This window comes from Lampetra planeri, chromosome 68 (genome assembly GCF_965212315.1).
Source record: "Lampetra planeri chromosome 68, kcLamPlan1.2.h2, whole genome shotgun sequence".
Classification (NCBI taxonomy): domain Eukaryota; kingdom Metazoa; phylum Chordata; class Hyperoartia; order Petromyzontiformes; family Petromyzontidae; genus Lampetra; species Lampetra planeri.
Window position 1 is genome coordinate 1588455 of NC_136173.1, and position 17454 is coordinate 1605908.

Below are 17454 nucleotides of genomic sequence, written 5' to 3' on the forward strand. Positions count from 1 at the left end.
GTTGTCGGAAGAGGATGGCGATGATAAAGTATAGTATCGTACCTCGTACGCTGCAGCGTTTGCCTGCCGCGCAAAATGTAAAATATTTAACAATTTTGTCGTATCCCCATCGTAAGATCGAAATATCGCAAGTCGTACCATCGTAACTGTAGGCCTTTTCCAAAAAATTATATTAAGAGTGAATCTGCCTATTTTGTAATAATTTTGATCGGGATGTAGCACTGGGGCACGGAAAGGGTGAGTCCCCCCCCCCCCACTGCCTCCTCCCTTGCCGCACAAGACAGCTAGAGGATAATTACTCACAAGCCTGCTGGGGAAGTCATAAAATGTAATAAAAAAAACCGGCAAACCCAAGGGGGGCTAATGAGATTCTGCAGGTAATCCCCGGTTGCCTTCAAGAGAAGGCCGCCATAAAGGAAACAACCCATAATAAAACAAACATAAGACGGAAACAGCAGGGGTCAAGAACCTCCCTTGGACTGTGAAATCCACCGAAGTGCAGTTAATCATTATGAGCTGACTGGGGTTTTTTTAATACAACAGTAAGGTGTGAAGCTTAGTTATATATTCAACCTCAGGAGGGGCCTCCCCCTAATATATCAAATACTACTCAAGAATTCCAAACCGTGACGTGAGTGCTGTGAACTCTGCTCAAAAGGTACTTTGAGTCACTTGCAGAGTCAAAACTGCAGAAAGTGGTACGTTTCCAAGCTATAAGTATACTTTTTTTACTTTCAACCCGTGATGAGAGGATGAAATACATGGCGAGAGCAAACACACCCGTGCACAATAGGTCATGACTTCAACGTCAGTGCCCCTTTTTGAGAGACCGCAAAATTTAACGCTTCCAACCCATGATGGGAGCATGGGGAACGCTGCCCAAAATGTGAATGGAAACATGGCGGTAATATAGACATCCGGACAACAAACAGCCCATGCGACTTCAAAACGCAAACAGCTACCCCTTTGTGAAGAAAAAGGCTGAGGTGGAAAAATTCAGATAAGCAAGAACGCAAGAACATTAATCAGTACTGCTCAAAGAATCACCTAACTGCTACTGTGGAGAAATCCAAACCATCGAGCACATGACCGATGAATGCTCCATCCATGCACATCCTGGCGGTATCGCCGAAATCCACATTGTCAACCACATCATCGGACTGGATGAGGAACCTTTGCATTCATTTATGACGATCATTAAAAATAAAACTGTTGCTTTCCACAATGCCATACGAAAGATGAAGTACTGTGAGTGGCAGGCTCCTGGGATTGCCCTCGTGACTGGAAAATTCATAGGGAGCTCTGCATCGGCAGAAGCCACGCATCACGGAGAGTATTTTTTTGCATCATTGAGAGAGGCTGCCAGCCAAGGCTGGTGCTTGCAGTATTACAATACAAACGTGGGGAAGAGTGCCGTAGCATTACTATTCCCGGTGGCGAAGTCGCTGTGTACAGTCAACACGATCATAGTGACAATCGTTCCGATTGTGCTCCGATCAAAGTCAACCCTTCGAGGGAAAACTGGTGCAACCACTATTCATGAGAGTGCCCCTTTAAATCGCAACCCACAGGCGAAGTTTAGTTGATCTGTAGCGTGTCCTCTGCAGCACGAGTCGTACAGACAACTGGAAGAGGACTCTTGAAGAGGGGGGGGGGGAGACGACAGGTGCTGTCTCTCCAAGTCGCTCCAAAATCTACAAGGATCAACAGTGTCTGGTGCCAAGGGGGGTGACATGCGGCAACCAGCGGACGAGCTGAGAGCGGTGTCTGGTGACGAGATAATCGCGCACATCGACGCAGACCGAGCCGGACCCATCATTCCTTCCCGCACAAGCACCGCCGATATCGTGACCAGCGTGCCGACTCGGCAACCACCCCAGCAGTGGAGAGAGACTGACGAAGCAGTCAAGAGCGCCTTGTGTTTGACACACTTAGACCCAGCGCCACTTCTGAGGACCTGAGGTATTTTAGGTACAAGAAATGCAGCACTTTGGAAGCCGGTTACTCAACAGTTAGCAAGAACACACACACACACAACGCACATATTGGTACTAATAATGTTGCTCCAAGATGTTACCTTTGTGTTTTGGAAAGGGTTGCCATCCCAAGGTGGTGCATTTACTATTAGCTGATCATGAAAAGCATTGTTCTGTCCCTTGAGTTCTATGAATACGGTCGTTTAGAAGTATTTGGCAGTCGTTTTTGTTAATTGCATAACCATACCAATGAATTCATTGATGACACTAAACATAAGCATCTCACAGGAATACTATTGTGTTTTGATCACAGAATCTTGCCTGCGAATTCATTGATGTTCCATTAGCCAATTGATAAGCACTCACACTATTGTTTCAAGACATTTAGTTAATTGCATAATTTTACCAATGAATTCATTGATGTCTATTTTTGCCATTGGGCACATGTTTCTTTAGCACGTTTCGTATGAATATTGTACTTTTTTTGTCAAGGACTTTTCCTATCGCCGTGTATGATCGCGGTGCTCTGAGGAGTTAACCTATTGTTCTGTTACTCAGTTTTAACAAACGTAACCATTGAGGGTTAATTGTAAGGATCAATGAGTAGAACATCTTCAGAAGTATGGTGTTGACAATTCCGACCATAAGTGTGTTCACATATTAGAGTTTTTAGATATTAAAGTTGCTAAACATAGAGTCTGAGTGGTTCCTCCTAAGTTCATGCATAATAATCGTAATTATATTATAATAACTATCCCTTTTGTGAGATCTGAATTCTGAGACCTGATAGAATTGCACTAAAACAAAATCAGTTAAAGTTTAAGCGAGAATCATTGTATTATCACGATTGGTAATACACCTGAGGTGACGAAGCCGAGCCTTATTTGCATACATTTACAGAATTCCATAAATTTGCATAATTTTCTTAAAATACACATTTTTGTTATTGTGTAGTGGGTTCAACTGAGTCGCAGGCGTACTCTTTGGAGGCAACACATAGGTTAATTGCCCCTTAACAGGATAACCTATGGTGGTGGACCACCAGGCTAACTGCACTCATTACACGGTAACTTGCTACACTGGACCAGACCCCAGCTTGGGTCCCGGACCACGTGTTGGAGACTGTAGGACGTAGAACGTACAGAACAATAGGCAACAAGGGAAGAGAACTAAACGCAGTAACACGCGAACGCTCGGAACCCCCTCCATCACCAACATCTCCCACCCTCACCGTGTAACAACACCCGCAAGCACAACAAAGGCCAGAAGTGTGGGTACATGGGGATCACGAAAACCGAAGAGTTTTTGATCGAGTCCTTGTGGCCGGACCCCCAGGGGAGGTGGACTCGCTCTCCCTGGAGGTCCAAGGGGGAACATGCAAATGTCCCGTCGAAGCTGGCTCCTCACGAAGAGCAGTCGGCCGGGCGGATAGGCTGTACTCTCCCGAATACAGTGGAGACAGCGCAGGCGGTGGCTCGGGGGACGTTAAACGCACGGCACCTGAGGACGGGATCACATGACTCAGCAGAGGACCAACCTCAGTGGGCACACACCTCAGCTAGCCGGACACATCTGACACTCGGCCTCTGCGGTGTGGAGATGGAACGAACTCACGAGGAGCGATGAAAGGCTTGAGGTGTGAGGGATGTACAAACCAACTCTGCTGACCCAAGTGAATCTGAACACACTGGTCGAACGACCAGAATCGCATCAACCGGCCCCCTCCAGGGTTTAAACAATTTGGGCGACGTACCCACCGATTCCTGTGGACAGTGCAACCAGGCTTTGTCCCCTGGCACCCACTCATGTGCGGAAGTACGCGAACCCCTTAGCCGCTCATTTGCCAATTGGCGCGAATTGGAATTTACTCTGGAAGCCTCCCACGATTCGGAAAGCTTCTAAAGGGTAAAGTGCACGGAGTCAGAATTTTTTTATTTAGCCTTATTTGGTCGTGTTCCCTCCCGTACATTAAAAACAACGGTGAGTATCGATTGGATGCGTGACCTGATGGCTCAACATGGAGGTCAGAGTCTTGTGCAGCCGCTCAACCATGCCATCCGTCTGCGGGTGGTATGGTGACGTGCGTACTTTGTTCCCAACAAATTGCACACCTCGTGCAGCAATTTCAAAGAAAAATGTTTGCCCTCCATCGGTCAACAGACGTTCGGGAGCACCCTTGTCCATTACGTAGCCATTGAGGAATGCCTCAATGATCGTTGCCGCCAACTGGTTGGGGAGCGACCAGGCCACTGGCCATCGTGAAAAATATCAGGCTCCCACTAGCAAATACTTATTCCCACGAGGGGTAGTGGGAAATGGACCAAGGATGTCCAGAGCAACCAGTTCATTTACGCAGGAGACCTGAATCGATTGCAACGGTGGACAACAGGGTTTTGACGGCGGTTTCTGCCTCACGCACTATCCACACCCTTTCAACAAATTAGCGACATCTGCTATGCCAGGCTAGAAGAAGTCTAGCTTTAGTGTGGCCAACGTCTTATGCACACCCAGGTGCAACAGTCACTCGTGTACCGCCCAAATGACCTTACCCCGCAGGGCAGTGGGCACAACAATGTTATAACAGCGCAACCCTTCATCCCAATGCATGAGTAATCTGCCTCCAACAATGACAGAGGCAACACCCCGTCGATCCTCGCCCCCATCAGCCTCCTTGACATGGCGCCGCAATTTAAGCAGGGAAGAGTCCTCTACCTGGAGGCACCCCCATTCTTCGTGGTCCAGCCCAATGACGGCATCACGTGCCACCGGACCATCGGCTACCTCAGGTTCCAACCTCGGCCGACGCTGCAAAAGGAGGGGGCGAGTGCTCGGTTGGGTGGCTGACAGTGCCCAGAACCCAAAAAACACGCGCACCCATCGCTCTTTAGTAATCACGACAGGACGGCAGCGTTCGTGTGCCGGGAGCCTTTGCGATAAGTAACATCAAATGAATAGTCCTGGAGGACTTCCAACCAACTTTAAAGTTGGACAGATGGCTGTTCAATACGCAGCGCATATTGTAGCGCTGCATGGTCAGAGCGCACCTCAAAGCGTCTACCATACAAACAAATGCGGCCTTAGCCATCAAGCCGTGGAGAGGTTTGGCAATCGTGGCAAACCCGGCGACAAAACGGCGGTAAAAGGACGCAAATCCAATTAAACTCCACACCTCCCCCACCGCCGCGGGGGTCAGCCAAGAATGCACACACGCGGTTTTGTCCGGGTCCATCGCTATCCCTGATTTACTATGTGGCCCAGATACCGAACAGATTTTTGGAGGTGACACTTCTGCGGTTTAAATTTGAGGTTCGCTGCACGCATTTTAAGTAAGACAGCACACAGCCGTTTCAGCTGCGCTTTGAACGGACAGCTGAAATCGATTACATCGTCAAGATATATCAGAGACGAGTCCCACTGGAGACCAGCCAGAACCAGTTACATCAATTGCTGGAACGTAGCCGGTGTGGAGTGACAACCCATCGGAATCTGATTAAATTCGAGTAAACCTTGTGGTGTATGAAAGGCTGTTTTGGGTTTGGAGGCTTCATCTCGTGGCAACTGCAAAAATCTGGAAAGGAGGTCAAGACTCAAAATTGCTAGAGCGTCTAGGGAATCGTCCATCCGAGGAAGAGGGTACGCGTCAGTGACGGAGATCTTTTTAAACTTACGAAAGTCACAGAAGCGCAAGCTACCATCCTGCTTTTTAACAAGGACAATCGGGGCCCCCCACGGGCTGGTGGACGGCGAGATGATATCGGCGGCCAAAATCTTATCAACCGCCAGCCGCACGTGTTATTTTTCCTTAGGACTCAAATGGTAGGGCTTCTGCCAGATGGGAGCGGCGTCACCCATATCAATGTGATGACTCAAGAACATAGTGCGGCCGATGTCAAATTTGCCCCTGCTAAAAACATCTAAATATTCACGCAAGAGTGCCTTCAACTCCCCTGTCTGGGACTGGGACAAATCCGCATTTTCCGAACAAAGTGTATCCATCCACTTCTCATCAGAATCCTTTATCGGCCGCGTATTAGACTCGGCCTCCATAATGCCAACGATGCTTCCTAAGCACAGGCGACGCATGAGCTAGCATGGTGCCTTCCTGAAAAACCGACGTGTCTAACCTTGCATTAAGGACCTGAATGAACGGTTCCTGATCGTTGGATACCAGAGTCTGGGCCCCTACCAACGTCAACCGGCGAATAGCTTTATTTGAGGGTCCCAAGAGGATTACTCACGCAGTCACCTCCTTGTTCAGCGGCTTGTGCAATCGTAAGGGAACCCACATTTGCACACCCGGGGGAATCTTTACGGTCTTACTCGCAAGTGCCTGCACAGTAGCGTTGGCTGTGCACAATCGAGTGGGAGATGGCAAAATTTTCAGGGGTATTTTCCATAAAAAATAATTCCCAAGCAAGCAAGGAATAGCAAAGAACATCGATACAAGAACCGGTCCCGTCAATTTGATATCTGCGATGCACACCTCCGCTGTAATTTTTTAAATGATGCCCAATGAGCCGCCATTTGTGACAAAATACGGAACTTTGACAGGACATATGGTTCGACATTTAGGGGGCAAGATGTTCTTAAGCAACTCTGAAATGATGGTCGCCTACGCACCGGTGTCAACAAGCATCCTGATCTCAACCCCCTCTATCAAGCCGATAACAGCGGACGAGCCTATAGTCGCGGCAACCATTTTATGGGCCAGCTTCGACCACCGACCCGGTCGGAGCGGCCGATCGGCCCGATCAAAATCCGAACCCTCCCTTACCAATGCACGATGGCCACATAAACCAAACGAACAAAATGGGTGAGATGGATTCAGCAGCCGAGTGTGTGATGTGTCGCGACTCGCCTTAGGCCTTGCTGATGATGCCAATGTGGAGGGAGATGAAGTCCCGTCGAAGACACCAGGGACGTTGCAGCAGCCCCCGGCAATGTGGCTGAGCTGGCCACAGCGAAATAACTTGGTGGGTACTGGCCCCTGTTGTATTTATGCCCCTTTTTCCAAAAATTAATATTAAAAATAATTAGGACAATTTTTTTTAATATATATTTTCTTTTATACAAACACAGACATAACTTCAACCGAGAAGATGGATTCAAATTAACCATGTTAAACCTCAACCGTCACTCTCCCCCGCTCTGCGTCTCCCCCTCCACCATCCGTGATGCCGTCTTTTAGTACCACCTTCATCTTCCTGGCTCCACCCACACCCCAACCCCGCCCCCCATCCTGCACCTCGTCCTCCCTCCACCGTCCATTTCGCCACCCTTTACTACCACCTTCACCTTCCTGCCTCCACCCCCCCCCCCCCATCCTGCACCCGCCCCCCTTGGCTCCTCCCCCCTCCTCTTCTTACCTATAAACGTCACTTTTTGTCTGTCTGTACGTCTGTCTTGTCTGTCCATCTGTGTACGCTCGCTTGCGAGGGATTTGGCGCTCGGGCCGTGGGGTTTAGGACGAAAAAATTTTACCAGGAGGCACGTCCCGTGCCCCGCGGTGAACATAGGCATTTCCAATTTTTCGTCCGTCGCCTTTAAATCGATCCGATTATCGATTTAGTGCGATTTCTCTTTATTTATTTATTTACTATTGCCGACCGGCACGTGACGAAGCACGCCGTTGCGCATGCGCGAGTGGTGATTGGTGAGGGTGTGATTGGTGAGGATGAGTGGTGAGTAGTGAGTGGTTGTTGTGAGGGTGAGTGGTGAGGGTGAGAGTGAGTGGTGAGGGTGAGTGGTGAGAGTGAGTGGCGGTTGTGAGTGGTGATTTGTGAGTGGTGAGGGTGAGTGGTGAGGGTGAGTGGTGAGAGAGTGGTTAGTGGTGAGGGTTAGTGGAGAGTGGTGAGGGTGAGTGGTGATTGGTCAGTGGTAATTGGTGAGGATGAGTGGTGAGTAGTGAGGGTGAGTTTGAGTGGTGATGGTGAGTGGTGAGGGTGAGTGGTCGTTGTGACGGTGAGTGGTGAGGGAGATTGGTGAGTGGTGAGTTGTGAGGGTGAATGGTGAGGTGTGAGTGGTGAGGGTGAGTGGTGAGGATGATTGGTGAGGGTGAGTGGTGAATAGTGAGGGTGAGTGGTGAGTACAGTCAATATGCACTGCTGTAATCATAGCAGGTACCACCACCACAGTATGTACTGCTCTCATCAGAGCAGGTACCACCAAAGTATGTACTGCTGTCGTCATAGCAGGTGCCACCACACTCGGTATGTACTGCTGTCATCATAGCAGGTACCACCACCACAATATGTCCTCTTCTCATCATAGCAGGTACCACCACAATATGCACTGCTGTAATCATAGCAGGTACCACCACAGCAGTATACACTGCTATAATCATAGCAGGTACCACCATAGCAGTATGCACTGCTGTAATAATAGTATGTACCACCACAGCAGTATTCACTGCTGCAATCATAGAAGCTACCACCACAGTCAGTATGCAATGCTGTAATCATAGCAGGTACCACCACAATATGCACTGCTGTAGTGATAGCAGGTACCACCTCAGTCGGTATGCACTGCTGTAGTGATAGTAGATACTGCTATCGAGTTGGTAGATCATGCTATATTGAGTTAGTAGATACTAAAACAGACAGTATATACCACTACAGTCAGTCAATACTGCTACAGTCAGTATATACTACTATACAGTCAGTACATACTACTACGGTGAGTAGCTACTAGAGTCAGCAGATACTACTATACAGTTAGTCGGTAGATACTACTGTAGGCCCAGTAAATACTACTATGGTCAGTAGTTACTACAGTCACTAAATACTACTACACAGTAGCTACTACTGGCTCAGTAGATACTACGGTACAGTCAGTAGATACTACTACAGAGTCAATAGATACTACTTCCTCTGTTGTATGTAAGGTGTGTAGGTATATATACCTACGAGGGGTAAAGATATTTTTTGAGGGGCGGGGGTCCACAATTTTCAGAAACCTTTTACATCAACTATTTACCCCACACTTTATACAACTTTTTGGACTTGTGCAAGCCTCTTATAATTTTGTTGGTGGAAAAATGTACAAACGGCCCACCTGGTTTTGACAATACCTTCGTATCTGTGTATATGAAGTATAGTAAACTACGGCGGGAAACCACTTGACGGGTAGCACATTTTATTCACACTTGGGTTGTCATAATAACACGTGTTGTCACTACAGCTCACGCTACACGTTCCACCTGACACGGGTGGTAACTACTGCTCACGCTACACGTTCCACCTGACACGGGTGGTAACTACTGCTCACGCTACACGTTCCACCCGGCTACACAGACACGGGCATTCCAGCCCCGTAGCATCCGGGGGAACCTCTAGACCCATCCCAGCTTGGGTACGGATCACGACCACTGGGTCCCGCGGCCCGGTCCTCACACGGACGTCCGGCCCCCGGGTCCCAAGGTCCCGCCTCTGAGCCACACAGGGCCCCGGTCCTTACAAGGACAGCGGGACTAGGTGTCTCAGGGCCCTATCTCTTCCTCCTCCGTCTTCCGTCTTCACTGGTCACCAACTTCTCCCCGAGCGCCCGCGCGCACCGCCTTATATAGCCCTCCGCTCCAAGGAGACGGAGCCTATGCGGACCGCGATGCGAGCACCCACCCTCGCCGACCAATCATCACGCGCTGCCACACGATCCCTTCTTGTGCCAGCGCACATAACCAATCCCCACGCGCTGCCACACGATCCATCACTGTCAGCGCGCGTCACCAACACACAGCCAATCACCATCACATAACCCATGACCCCGCGCTGACCTACGATCCCTCACCGTCAGCGCGCGTCACCAACACACAGCCAATCACCACGCGCTACCCCACGATCCTTACTACCAGCGCGTATCACCACTACATATATATGGAAGGTTAAATTTCGATTTAAAGCTTTCGTGACTGCAGGGATTCATCTTCTTGGTTCTTTCGGTAAAGTCACGTCTCCCCGACAGACCTGGTCTTCACCTGAGGACGGCTGCTTGTGTTGTGGCCGAAACGTCGTGAGAATGATTTTATTATCTTTTATTTTTATTATTTTATTATTAGTACCTGATAAATGAACTTGAACTTGAACCACACAGTGCATTACGGCTCTTGAAAGAGTGTTTTTTTACCGAATAAAGAATGTATCTCGTTATTTTCGTTACCGTCCTCTGGTCTAGGGCAATATCTTGGTCAAGGACCCCATGGCTGGGACCGTGCGGGTAACAGACTTTGGTTGCAGCTTCCATGAGACTTCTCAAAGTAAGTGACCTCAACCGCATGCATGAGTATATGTGTGCGCTATGAACCTGGCGACCCGAGTTCAATTCTCGCTCATGAGCAACACCATTCGCAGCCGTTTCCTGTTCATCTTGGGGTGCGACAGCATCTCATCTGACTCCTGCATTGTTTACATCATGTTCGACCATGTAATTCGAGAAGCCTTCTATGGCTGTACCTGTGGAATTTTAATCTGGTACAGATACAATGGGAGGCTGATCCTCCTGGTCAACCATGTTATGCACAGTGATGATCTGGTGGTTGCTGCCCACTGATGAGTTGAAGGTTCTGCTGCTGAACCTGCAGCGTGCCACTAAGAGATAGGCCTTACTATCAGCCTCACCAAATTAAGCACCTGCTCATGTATTTTGTATAATCCAATACTCCACTGAGTCAACTCCCCGCCATGATGGTGCAGTTGGGGAAAGAGTAGAGAAGTGTCCATACCTGGGCTGTGTGCTCATGACCAACTCCAGATTGGCAGCAGAGCTCTCACTCCGAATCAGTCGAGCGGCATTATATTTTGATCAGCTGCTTAATGCTGTGTGGAAGCTACCTGGTCTGTCACTCGACACAAAGATCCCAGTATTTTCGGAAACAGTCTTGCTCTTCCTTCTCTTTGCTTGCGGAATGTGGACCCCTCTCATAGAATATCTGCACCGGTTCGAAATTTTCAGGTTGGCCTGCCTATGATCCATTTTGTCAATCTAGATTTGAAGTTTTTGTGACTGCAGGGATCCATACTCTTTGGTTCTTTCGGTAAAGTCGCGTAGGTATAAAATAAAATGTATTAAATCACGACGTTTCGGGCGTAACACAAGCGTCCGTCATCAGGTGGGACAACCACAGCAAGAAACAATTGCTGAAGTGGGCCCCTTCAACCCGATAGCCTAAGGGAGGTACACGCTCCCTTCTAGCGCGTCCTACACACTCCAGGCGACTCTACACACCGGTCCCTTGCCACGGCGGCTAAGGGAAGACTGGACCGACCCGTTCCAGGCAGGGTACGGGGCTCACCCCTGGTCCGCTACACTGCGGCTCTGACCAGAGCCTCGGGGAGGGTCCCAGGGTGTCCGAGCTACCTCGGGTCCGCCACAACCCGGCTCTAACGAGAGCCTCGGTTGAGGGTTCCCGGGTGCTGGTCCAGTCTTCAGGTCTTCAGATGTCTTCAAGCTTGAGTTGGCGAACACTGCTGGAACCGTTCAGAGGGTCGGCTTTTTATCCCCAGGTTGGGCTTACCCCTCCCCTCATGACCCCCCCCCCCCCCCCTCCAGAACCTTCTGGAAGGTCTTAGAGGGTCTTAAATCTTAAGGGGTCTTAGGAAGGGGTGGGGGGAGCCCATCCCCCTCAGCCCCCAGTCCCTGGGGGGTCTGGGGTGTCAACCTCCGGTCACGGGCCTCCCACCTCGCTCTCTCTCGGCTGCCCCCTGTCGGCCCGTGAGCGTGGTGGCAGGTAAGCTCCTTACAGCGCCTTGTTATGGCGCAACACCTACGTGACTTTACCGAAAGAAAGAACCAAAGATCCATTTTGTGTTTAACCAGGCTGAATTGTGTGAGGAGAACATAAATCCTTCAAAGATCTGAACACATTCCCATCAGTGAACTCCTCCGATGGGCAATGCTGCATTGGTTGTGTCATGTCACCCCGCATTCCCAGCCACCACATGCCCAGCCAGTTTCTGTTTCGCTGGATAGAGGGGACTAAACAGACGCGGTACGGCCTGGAGAAGAGATGGACTGTTGCAATATGGGAAGGATGTGGAGCTCAGTGGACTTGCTCAAGACTCACATATGTCATGAAGAACGCAGTTACCCTCCAACAACAGAGGGCAGAAGAGCGACGCTCATGACAATGAGCAGAGTGTCGAATCGCTAAAATGCAGCAAGTTGCAGTAGTCAGCCAACCCAACACCACGGTGGAGAGATTTTAACTACCTCCCCTGGTATACAGGGGGCTGTGGGTACGATCCTGATCCTGACGCTTTGCCTTTCTCCCCGTGGTCACATGGATTTTTCTCTGGGTCCTCAAGTCTTTCCCTCTAAATTTAGAAACATGCTTTTAGAGTATTTGGCTGCGATACATTTGCACGTGATAAGCAGCTTCACTGAGCTATCATTTGTAGCCAGATCGCTACTGAAAAATAGCTAAATAGCTCAGTGGGCCTTACCTGGTTAAATAAAAAAAAATGTATTCTGTCCTGTGACCTGTCAGCGAGCCTTTGGCACTTTACGTGGCCTCGGAGTGCACCTAGCCTGGCACAAGCACCCTGGTGATGTCACCGCCGGTGACGAATGGCGGCTGTTGTTGCTGTGTGTGCCTATGCAAGCATGTGTGTGGGGAGCGGTCGTGTAGCAGTTATTGCGCTGTGCTATGAAACCATCAGTTCGATTCCCGCTCACGTTCAACACCAGTGACGATTATCGGAACCGGTGATGGGCCTCCGCGAGCTCCACTCAGCCTTAAATGAATACCTGATGGGATGCATTAACATTGCCATGAGGGAGACAAAGGTGGCCGGGTGCGGTGTTGGCCACCCACCACTTCATGCGCCTTTCTGGCCTTTATAGGTACTTGCAAACAGAATTTGCCCTAACAGTCTGTTAAAGGCTATATGGGGGATCATTTTCTTTTGTATACTTGATGGCGCTGTGGGTGGTGATACTGTGTGATGTTATTAAAGGCAATACGTGAACATGTGGGCACTCGGCTGTGTGGTGGTAGAGATAGCCTTGGGAAAGCTCCTCTTCAAGGTCTACAACTTCAACGACCTGTTCCCGTGCTATGTAGAGGTATGACACACTGCAGTTCACTTGTGGTTCGCCACCAATTTTTGGGTCAGACTCACGTAATGATCTGGCGCATAGCGGTCATTTTACATTGTGTGTAATATGTGTACGATACGTATTCGCAACAGACACGTTGTGAGCAATTGTAAGGCTGGGCCCACGCCAGAGCAATCAGTCGAGCAACCGTAATGCTCTCAAAGTTGCGCAACTCGCCCCTGACCGCTTTGTCCACATCTGAGCGAGTAGTTGTCCAATAAGGATATCAAATGGCGCTTTCAGGATCATCGGAACCAATCACAGTTCTGAATATGATCACGTCACGAGCTACTTCACTCCCAATCACTGAGCGTATTGCTTGGGAGTGTGATGCCACCGCCGCAAAAGCCGCTCAGCGGGCGCCCCATCTACGACCTCGCCACCACCAAGCGACGGGGCAGACCCCACTTCCCCCTCACCACCCCCCACATAAACACACCCTCACACATTTCACCCCCATAGAGCTCCGAGGGGAGGTCACCTGGCCAACAGGTTTTCACCCGGAAGCCCTCATAGGGATAATCTTCATGGTTTCCTGTGGCCAGGGAATTGGGCGATCTCCCCCCATGCTAATTCGCACCGCGGCGCTGTGACCTGGGTTGAGATTACATGGTCACGGCGGGGGCTATCCAGCCACGACGGTTAAAATGCACCCCCCCACACACGGATCAGCAAGGCAGGCAGGGTGGCCGCAGCCACGAACCTAAGGAGAAGCCAGGGTGGGCGGCTGATTAGCATAGCAGGTGTGCTCGTGGACCGCCGCCGCGCAACCGCCAGCGGCGAGCCCTTTGTTACGGAAACCGCGGCTGATTAGCATAGCAAAGGCGCACGTGGACCGCTGCCGGCGCCGCAGTCAGCGGCGGACCCGTTGTTAGGGAAACCGGGAGTGCGGCTGGGCAAGCACAGCGACCTGATTGGCCGAGAAGACCCTCGGGTCAGCTTCCTTTGATGTGGGTTAGTCATAAAAGGGGGGCGCAGAAAGGTAGAGGCTCCCTTGCTCCTGAAGTCAGCGCCCGGGACGGTCCCCAGTTCGGCCACTCGAACGTCCGTGCGACACGTCGAAGTGTGCGGAGAGGACGAAACCGTGAGTAAGAGGAAAGAGAGTATTGGGATTGAGGCTAGAAAAACCAAAACCTCTTAGAGCCTATCAAATTAGATCAATCGGGTACAGACCCTTGGGCGATAGTGTAGGCCTGCCTTGCCGATCCATACTGACCCAACAGTGAATCACAGTCGCCCGATAATAAATCATTAATAACCCATCGCAGCCTCGTGTGGTTCGGACAAGCGGGTGAAAGCGCGTGGTGCTGTGTGTGTGCTCGTAACGTGGGTGGTCGGTGTTTCCATGGGTGCACGCTCCGTTCTGTCGCCGTGGAGACTTGTGCTGTGTGAGGGCTCACACTCACCGTAAACACCTGTTCCACGGCCCCTTTAAACGAGCGTTATCACCCGCTCGCGGCGGCCGCGCGTGTGCGAGCAATGTAATTCGCCCTCCGACCCCTGACCCCCCGTTCAGAGCGTGTGATTGCTGCGCGGGGCTGTGTGGGGGGAGGCGTTGCGTTTGATTGGCGGAGAGGCAACGCAGTGTTTACAGGCCTCCGGGAGCCGGCGACGAGCCATGCCTCTCTCGCGAACTCGCGGGGGTGCGACCCAGGGAGGGGAGCCGTCGGGCGACAGCCCTTATCCCACGAGCGATGAGCCCAGCGGCGGCAGCAGCTGTTCGCACACCAGCGAGGGGTCGGGAAACGGCGGCGCCCCTGCAGTCGGCGCCCAGGAGAGACCTCGGGGGCCAGCGGCCTCAACAGGAGTACAGGCTGCCGCTTACTCTACGCAACTGGTTGTGCAACTGATTGTGGGGACATCCACATGTGAGCGATTTAGTCGCTTAGTTAACTTGGTGCCTCGGTTGCGCAGCCAGTATTATTGGTAAGCTGAAACACAATCCATACAACCAGATTTAACAGTGAAATATATGCAACGCATCGCTTTAAATGGCATCAAGCATCTGTAGGACAAGTTGCAGGAAGTCAGCATGACCCTGTCACGTTGCCCGGATTCGAAAACAGCTGTCATGACTCCACAGGAACAACGAATGAGAATCAAAGCAATGCAAAATCATATTGGCTGTGCAAACCTACTTGCTAAATACAGCAATCCCTTGCCAACCCAGGGGGGTTAGGTTCCTGGAAAATGCCATGGTCGGCAAATCCGCAGTTGGTAAAGTCCAGGGCCTATGGGAAATAGGTGGTTAGAGGAACCACGGCCACGGTCAGACTCATCATAGCTTAACTAAGCTCTCTGCTTATTAACTGACACAATAACATAATAAACCTTAAATAAACGTGAAATTAACTTTACATGCCTTTAATGTTGACGACGATGACAATGAGATGATGGGGGAAGGGCTGGTTAGAAGGAGGAGGGGCAGAGGCTCAACCTACCCTCTTCCTCAAAGCCACAGACGCAACTCTCTCAACTTCACCGCTTGTGACCACGCTCCGGGTCCATGATTAAAAAATATGAATTAAAAAAACCCTATTGATACACAGTACGTCCATGTATCTTGGTGATATCTGTCTGCTAATATGTCTGTCTATAGTTTTCTGGTTAGATTTTATGTCGCTATTGCATTATACCTGATGATGATTGCTTGTGTTGCAATCGAAACGTCGTATTCTATTATTTAATTTAATTTATTATTTTATCTTTAGACGTGACTTAACCGAAAGAAACAAATAATACGTCCATGATGTTATGCTGTGATGCAATGACGTAATACCCGTGGATTTCTCAAATTTCGAAAGCCGCTGTTGGTAAGCAGGTGTAGTGTTGACAAAGTAGGCAGACTTCCCTTTGTAGGCAACACCGTTTATTCGCTCTAACGACTAAGAGCGTACTTAACACGGAGAGGTAACGGCCTCTCCCACCCGATAGCCTAGACCCTAGAGGATACGTCCTTACACTTGGTGTGCCCTCACACTATACTCTGCTATCAGGAATTCTTCCGCTAAGGGACCTAGGGGAGCCTATGCTCACCCGACCTTGCCAGGGTAACGGGTGCCACCACTGGGCCATTCAGACCTGGCCCTGACAAGGGCCGGGGGTCGGAAGTCCCAGGGCACTATCTAGATGTCTTCGGGTCTTGAGGTGAGTGCGGACTGACTCACGCTGGGAGAGCTGCCCTTTTTATACTACTCTCTCCCAACCGCGTTCTCTCGAGTGGGTCTGGGTCTGACCGTTGGCCCCCCCAGCCCCCTCCCTCAACGGTTATTGTAGCCGTGGGTCGTACACCCGTCACTCAACAGCCTCCTTGGCTGTTCTGCGCCCCCTACACACTGAGGGCGCCACTAGAGGTGAGTGTACGTGACTCATACAATACTGCTACGCTGGTAAGTATACATGTTGTGCGTAACAATGCCGCTACACAGGTCTACAGAAATAAATCCGCGTATACTCAAACTTCCCAGTTGCTAAATTCACGATTTTATGGTTGGCCAGGGATTGCTGCAATCACTCGTGGTTGTTTTTTTCGATACGTATTTGGTTTTCAGAAAGCACCGTTTACGCTGAGCGTCTCAGAGCACTTGGCATGCAATGACTTTCACCACATCTTTTGTCGAGCAGCTGATTGGGCACGCCCAGAGGCAACTGTTCCTGTATGGCACAATACGAGCCAGAAGTTAGCCTACAAACGGGCGTCAGCCTGCCAGTTTAAAGCAATGATTGCTGCGACTGCAGCTGTGTAACCACAGTTTATTAATTTGCGAGTAACTTGGCGAATTTGGGCTGTGACGCGGGACGATAATCGTTAACTAATTTCCAGTGACATCATGGGGTCTCCAACAACCCGCGCTGTGAATGAAATAGTGCAGAGTATTTTACAGTTAATAATACAAATCCTATAATTATCCGGGACAGCCACCAGATTATAACTGCTTAAATTCGTGGCGAATGGCCTGAGGTCGGACCGTGCCATTAACGCTGCTTGTGCCTAATACGTGGGGAACGGTAGCGTAGTGGTCACTGCACGACCCAAGTTCAATTTCCACTGACTATCAACGTCAGTTACGATTATCTAAACCAGACCTGGGTCTCCCCAAGATTTCGCGTAGCCTGAAACGAGTACCTAATGTGGTCATTGCTAATAGCAATTTCTGCAAAAATCTGTTAAGGCTTTATGGGGGACCTTTGTCTGCCTCGTGTGTAGGTCCTGGGGTGCCTCCTGGGTTTGTGTGGGATACTGCTCCCTGCAAGGATCAATACTTTGGTGAGTTGCAGCGGAGGGTGATAGCTGATCATGTTTGTGTCCTTAGGACCATCTGCCACCCAAAAAGCCAAAACAAATTCAATGGCCACATGCACAAGCTTTGAAACGAAACACCAATTA

The 17454-nt window shown here is 50.2% G+C and overlaps 1 protein-coding gene across 16 annotated transcripts in view; it reads left to right on the forward strand.

Moving 5' to 3' along the window:
- Window positions 1–17454, forward strand: part of LOC144737358 (uncharacterized) — a 61875-nt gene that overhangs the window by 21162 nt on the left and 23259 nt on the right. For 6 of the 16 annotated variants that reach the window (XR_013588954.1, XR_013588953.1, XR_013588955.1 and 3 more), the window contains exons 3-5: window positions 6840–6949; window positions 10146–14935; window positions 17275–17334. Coding sequence is in view for 3 of the 16 variants with exons in the window: in XM_078620027.1 (XP_078476153.1) it covers window positions 14686–14935; window positions 17275–17334 (310 nt within the window). In the remaining 13 variants the exon portion in view is untranslated. Of the gene's footprint in view, window positions 1–6839; window positions 6950–10145; window positions 17335–17454 lie in introns of all 16 variants that reach the window. The other 10 variants (XR_013588948.1, XR_013588951.1, XR_013588947.1 and 7 more) reach the window with 4 other exon arrangements.